Below are 6,162 nucleotides of genomic sequence, written 5' to 3'. Positions count from 1 at the left end.
CAGCCCTGGCAGCGAGTCTGGCTGGCTGATGACAAGCCTCCCAACTGCACCATGAGGGAGCAGAATCTCCGAACTCGTGCTTCTGTGTGTTTTGTCTTTCCCCTTGGGAAGCCCACAGCACCCCTCTAGCTATGCCTGAGGCTGCTACAAGGGGGAAGGCATTCGGCGGCCAGGGCAGGGGTTCCACCCCAGATTGTGCCTGAAATCCCCTTTCAAACCTACTGCCACATGGGGTCCTGTGTGCACAGAGCCCGGAGCTGATTCTCACAGGCAGAAAGCGGGGGGCCTCCCTGGAAACATCTGTCCTCGTCACCCAAGGAGATGTCAGGGGACTGGGAGACATTTAGTTATCCTCCTACAAGGTGGCCAACCGATGTCCTCTCTCATCGATGTTTCTCTCTCTTCCTCCCCTTCCTCTCTCTCTAAAATCAATAAAGAAAAATATTAATTTTCTCCCGCTGCCCCTTCACCACCAGGGCTGGGGGCCGGCAAGGGCCCCTGCCTCGAACCCATTCCCCGGCGCCCAAACTCCTCCATGAGCGGGACCCCTGTAAACCAGGGATGCTCACCCATGACCACACTCTGAACAGTTGCGGGGGTCTTACCCGCCTCTCTCACGTGTCCTCAGGGAGTGGTGGGTCATAGATCCCCTCATCTTCCGGTGTTTCATGTCATCGCTGTCGCTGGCACCCAGACCCAGCTGGCAGACTGCAGGCCCGACGCCTCCCACCATTGCCAGACTGGAGCCGGCGGCGTGGCCACAGCATCTGGTCCAGAGCTCTTGCCCAGGAAAATGTTTCCCTCCTCTTCCTTCCCTTCGAACACCACGGCCAGAGCCAGTCCCTCTGCAGGGTGCCTCCGAGGGGTCAGAGGACGGCACCCTGCCCTCCCGGAAGCCAGGGCAGACACGGTGGGCCTGCGGGCACTGAGCCCTGACGGGGCCAGGAAAGGCTCACACTGGCCTCTGGAGAAGCGTAGGCCGCAGGCTGTGGGCCCAGCTCCTTCCTCTGCCCCCAGCCTGCTGCTTCTGCTCTCTGGCCTCAGTTTCCCCATCTACAGAACCGCAGACAACTAGCTCACCACATGATTTGTTCACACACACACCCCCCAGTCACGCAGACACAGTCCTGTCTTCAGGAGGCCGTTCATCGTGTGCGCCCAGCTTCACGGGAACAAAATGGACCCGTCAGTCCGAGGGGATCTCCGGGCCTTTAATCAATCCTCCTTCATTCAGCTGCACGCGCTCTGAAGCCAGCTCTCCATCAGCACGGGGGGGGGACACACACGCATATCTTCCTTTTAACTTGGATTTCCTGGAATTCCAAGAAACACATCTTTCTCTCTCAATAGAAACGAACAGGATGCAGGGCGTTTGTCAGATGCGCCCCAGTCAGAGAAGACTGGGTGCCCAGGACGGGGGGGATTCGCTAAGATAGAGCCCAGGAGAGAAGAGAGAGAAGCCGGCCTCCAAAGCAGGAGCCGAGGACCCGCCACAGGAAACCCGGATCCGGAGCATCTCAGCAGGAGAGAAGGAGGGGAGCCGCGACAACGGGGCACCCCAGAGACAGGAGAGACGAGGGTCGGCCCTCCCGGAGGCGCCCACTCTGCCGCCTTTGCTCGGGCTGCTCCTGGCAGTGCCCTGGGCTCGAGCTCCGGGACTGAGCCGCCACTTGCCCTGGCCCAGGCCTGGCGAACTTGCTGCGGGGGGCCAGTGAGACACATTCGGCTGAGAGCTGTGCCATCTCTGACAGCCACTCGACTCTGCCCCTGCAGCGCGAGCCAGGGACAGCCTGAGCCAGGGACAGCCTGAGCCAGGGTCGTGGCTCTGTTCCCATGAGGCTGGACTTGGACACGGAATCGTGAATTTCAGGCACGCTTCACATGTCATGAAATGTTACTCTTTCTTTGATTTTTTAAAAACCATTTTAAAATGTAAAAACCATCTGAACTCATGGGCTGTCCAGGCCCAGGTGCGGGGCCATGGTCGGCCAGCTCCTGCTGCGGCCCTTGCTGCTCCAAGTGCAGTCCAAGGAGCGCAGCGGCCGCCTCCTCTGGGAGCTGGTCGGAAATGCAGAGTTTCAGGGGTCCACCCAGATCTACTGGCTCAAATCTGCACTTCAGCAAGACCTCCAGATGACCTGTGTGATGCCTGGTGTCAGCCCGGATTCCATGGGAACAGGCACCGCTGCAGCCTGGACACTGGGATTTTGTGGTTCCCATGCGCCCCACAGAGAGTCCCCAGGAAGAGCAGGCTGCCCCTCCGCCTGGTTCCCAAAGCTCCCTGGACACTCCTCTGTGACAAAGCATGACACCGTTTAAGGGTTGTCACGCTCTGGGCTCCTCTGGGACCGGGATCCTGTCTGATCCTAACACGAGGGATATCATACGAACCTCTTCCCCACTCGGGGTTCAGTCTCCTTCTCACAGTAAGATGTTTTTGTGGGTGTAAAGACGCTCTCCCAACCCCCAGGTGAACAGCACAGAGGCACCTCCTGGCCTGTCTCCTGCTGTCTCCTGTCCCCAGCTTCTTCCCTCCCCTCCCGGCTCAGAGCCCTCGGGCCAGCACAGGTGCAGGGCTTCCCTAGGGCTCTGGGGCAGGGGACCACGAGAGGACACCTACCCATTCAGCAGGCTCCACTGAGCCCGCAAAACAAGCTCCTCTTCCGACCCCTTCCTCCCTCCCACTGAGTCCCACCTCCCTCCCCTGCCTTCCACGGTCACATGACCCAGCATTTCCCTGGAGAAGCATGTGAAGGAGGGTGCACAACACTGGCTCAGGGACTTGCACCCTGACTCCCCCGAGGCCCCCCAAGACCCCCTACAACATGACAGCTTCCCACCCCCTGGAGTCCCCAGACAATATGTCCTACAGCCCTAGGCTTTGAGAGCCTGGGAGGCGAGACCTACGGGAGCCCAGGAAATCACCCCTTTTCATGCATAGGGGAAACCGGGGCCCAGAGAAGAGGCAAGACCTGCCCAGGGTGGTGCAGACCGGAGACCACCTCTCCTGACCTCCCACCTGGTCCTCGCCCCCCTCAGGCTCCTCCCTCTGCACCAGCCGCCTCAGCAGGGGAAGGAGGAACAGGGCTCTGGGCTCCTGGAAGGTGAGAGCCCAGAAAAAGGCCTGTTGGGACAAAGTGTGCCGAGGAGACCGCCTTTGACTGAGAACAGGGTGACAGTGCCCTGCCCCTCCCTCCCCCATCCGCCTGCCCAGCCCAGACCTGGGGAGGCCAGGGTGCAGCCAGAGCAGCAGAAATGGCTGCCGGCTCCTACTGGCCAGGCACTGTGCTGACACGGTGATTCTCTGAGGTCAAGTAATACTCCCGTGTCATACATATTCCGAATGAAGATCAGAGAGTTGAGTCCACAGGCCTGAGACCACACAGCTAGTGGGGAGGGACTAGACAAGAAGGTTTGAGCTGGCAGGCACCTCAGAAACCTTTTCCTCCTTCCCTGGGCTTCCAACCCAGGTCCACCTGCCTGTTTCCCCGGGGCTCTCAAACCAGGCTGTCACTGAGCCCCCCGGGTCATGCTCAGGTCTGTCCACTCAGCCAATACCTCAGAGGTACTGGTTCTAGAAGGAAGGAGGAGCTGGAGGACAGTCTTGCCCATCCTGGGGAAGCTCAGCGTCTGTCCTGGGTTTTAGCCTCCCCTCATGGGCCCAGCACATGCCTCTGTCCTAAGGTCACCTGGTGGCAAAGAGAATGCATTGGCTTTGGGATCATCAGACCTGGGATTGAAGCCCTCTTTTGTGGGGCCTTGGACCTCAGTTTCTTTACCTGTAAAATGGGGATACCTATCCAGCAGGGTTGCTGGAAGGAATGGAAAGGAGTTGTGAAAAGGGCCTTGCACGGTGACAAATGAGAGGTAGCCACGCTGCTTGGTGTTCCCGGCTCTGCGAGCCCCCCTCCCGGGAGTGCCCGGGAGCAAGCTTTTCCTCAGAAGGAAACAGGAGTGGCAGGCGCAGAGCCTCCTGGAATGTGGCGAGGATCCTTGGCTCCGAACCCTGTGCATGAGCCCTTCTTTAATTAGCTTTCAACTAAAAATAACCCCCTTGGGCTGAACACCTACCTCCTGGCCTGGCACTGGCCTGGCACAGAAGCATGACTGAGCCACCCACATCTGGGGGGCAGGCAAGGGTGAGAATACTCAGCCTGTGATAGAACCTGAACGTGGGCGGGTGCACAGAGCAGGGGGCTTTATTGAAAGACATACAGAACTGGATAAGGGTTCCTGCCATCCACAAAACAGCCTCCATCACCCCACGTTGCCCTCGACTCCTGGACACCCCTTCCTCCCCTCTGGCTCCTGGACAGCCAGCAGTACAAAGGGGTCTTACCCAGCCTTATCAGAGGTGCCCAAGAGGGCCTTCAGAGTTCTCTCCAGGAGAGGGAGGGGACAAAGGACAGTCACCATCTGTCCATCTGTGCCCAGATGGCTCCCATCACTTGCAGCTCTGGAGCCGGGTCCTGTGGTGCTTCTCCTGGGCCAGGAGGGGGATGAAGGTGTCGCTGTGGGAGACCCTCAGTCGGCTGTTGCCGCTCCCCTCCTTGCCAGGGGCGGGCTCTGGCGGGAGGGTGTCCAGATCGCTGCGGGACCCCAGGGCCTGGCCCTCGCCGCCAGCACTGGTGGAGTTGAGCTCCATGAGCTCCAGCTCGTGCTTGGCGGCCGTCTCCAGGACGCGCTGCTTGTTGTAGTACCTGACGAAGTTGTTGATGATGGGGTGGATGGGGAGCGCGATGGCAATGACCCCGCACAGGAAGCTGATGGCCGCGTTGAGCTTGCCCAGGGTGGTTTTGGGGTAGATGTCACCATAGCCCACTGTTGTCATGGTGATGATGGCCCACCAGAAGGACTGGGGAATGCTCTTGAACAGTGTCTCGGGGTGGCTCTGCTCCATGGTGTAGCCCAGGGCAGAGAAGACGAAGATGCCCACGGCCAGGTACATGAGCAGCAGCCCCAGCTCCTTGAAGCTGCGCTTGAGGGCGTAGGTGAGGGTCTGCAGGCCGGAGGAGTGGCGCGCCAGCTTGAAGATGCGGGCGATGCGCATGATCCGCAGGGCCTGCACGGCCTGCTGCACGTTGGTGAGCTCCATCATGCGGGCGCCCAGGTGCGTGAGCGTGAGGCTCACGTAGAAGGGGAGGATGGCCAGCACGTCCACGATGTTCATGAAGGACAGGACGAAGTGCAGCTTGTTGGGCGAGGAGAAGAGGCGCAGCAGGTACTCCAGCGTGAACCAGCCGATGCACGCCGTCTCCACGTTCTCCAGCGTCGGGTGCTCCACGCGGTTGCCCTCGGGGTCCAGCACTTGCAGCTCCGGGATGGTGCCCACGCACATGACCACGGACGAGACGAGGATGAGCAGGAAGGACAGCACGGCCACCACCCGCGCGGCGCGGGAGGACTCCGGCTTCTCCAGGAACTTCCAGACGCACTTCTGGCAGCGGCGCCAGCGGCCCTCGGCCGCGTCCATGCCCAGGTCGTCCAGGATGAGCTGCACGCGGCGCGCGATCTCCTCCAGCTCCTCGCGCTTCTCGCTCAGGTGGCTCTTGCAACAGTCATCCAGGAACTTGAGGTCCACCTTCCAGAAGTCCATCTCGTTCTTGAAGCAGATAGGGCAGATGCCCTTCTTCATGTGCACCTCCCCAAAATAGTACACCTCGATGACACACCTGAAGGCGTCCGGGTCGCGGTCGAAGTAGAACTCGCGCTTCCCGGGGTCGTAGTCGTCGCACAGGGAGAAGATGGTGTCGTAGCCCCCCGCAAGGCAGTTGATGAGCTCCGCCAGCCGGGTCTCGGGGTACTGGCTGAGGAGGTCTCCGTACAGCACCTGCCGAACGCCCCCCACGTTGACGACAATCTCGATGTCCTCGCCAGCCCGGGAGCCCTGGCTGTCCGGCTCCGGGAGGCTGCGCTCCCCGGTTCCGTCCATTCTCCCGGCTCCGCGCCCCGCGGCCGCCGCCGCTGCCGCCGCCCGGGGGTCCGCGGGTCCCACCGGTGCGTGGCCCTCGGGAAGCCCGGCCGGTGCCCGCCTGCTTGGAAGGGCGGTCACAGCGGGGAGCAGCCGGCTGGGGCGCGCCGCGGAGGAGGCATGCACCTGGCGGCGGGACTCTGGGCGGGCATTCGGGCTCCGGGGCGCGCTGGCGGGGGCTCTCGCGGCCA

The 6,162-nt window shown here is 61.4% G+C and overlaps 1 protein-coding gene across 1 annotated transcript; it reads right to left on the bottom strand.

The window, feature by feature from the left end:
• Window positions 1–4,328: 4,328 nt before the first annotated feature.
• On the bottom strand, window positions 4,329–5,932 carry KCNF1 (potassium voltage-gated channel modifier subfamily F member 1). The gene has a single exon (XM_036263387.1). It carries the CDS (start codon window positions 5,930–5,932, stop codon window positions 4,445–4,447), a length of 1,488 nt encoding a protein of 495 aa, XP_036119280.1. The 3' UTR covers window positions 4,329–4,444.
• Window positions 5,933–6,162: the final 230 nt, after the last annotated feature.

The sequence above is a fragment of the Molossus molossus genome, unplaced genomic scaffold (assembly GCF_014108415.1).
Source record: "Molossus molossus isolate mMolMol1 unplaced genomic scaffold, mMolMol1.p scaffold_m16_p_15, whole genome shotgun sequence".
NCBI classification, from domain to species: Eukaryota; Metazoa; Chordata; class Mammalia; order Chiroptera; family Molossidae; genus Molossus; species Molossus molossus.
The sequence above is the reverse complement of the archived record's forward strand: the minus strand, read 5'-3'. Positions and strand labels throughout refer to the sequence as shown.

What these genes read in the sequence shown, in the direction of transcription:
- KCNF1 (XM_036263387.1), bottom strand. Translation starts at nt 5,932, where the DNA reads ATGGACGGAACCGGGGAGCGCAGCCTCCCGGAGCCGGACAGCCAGGGC.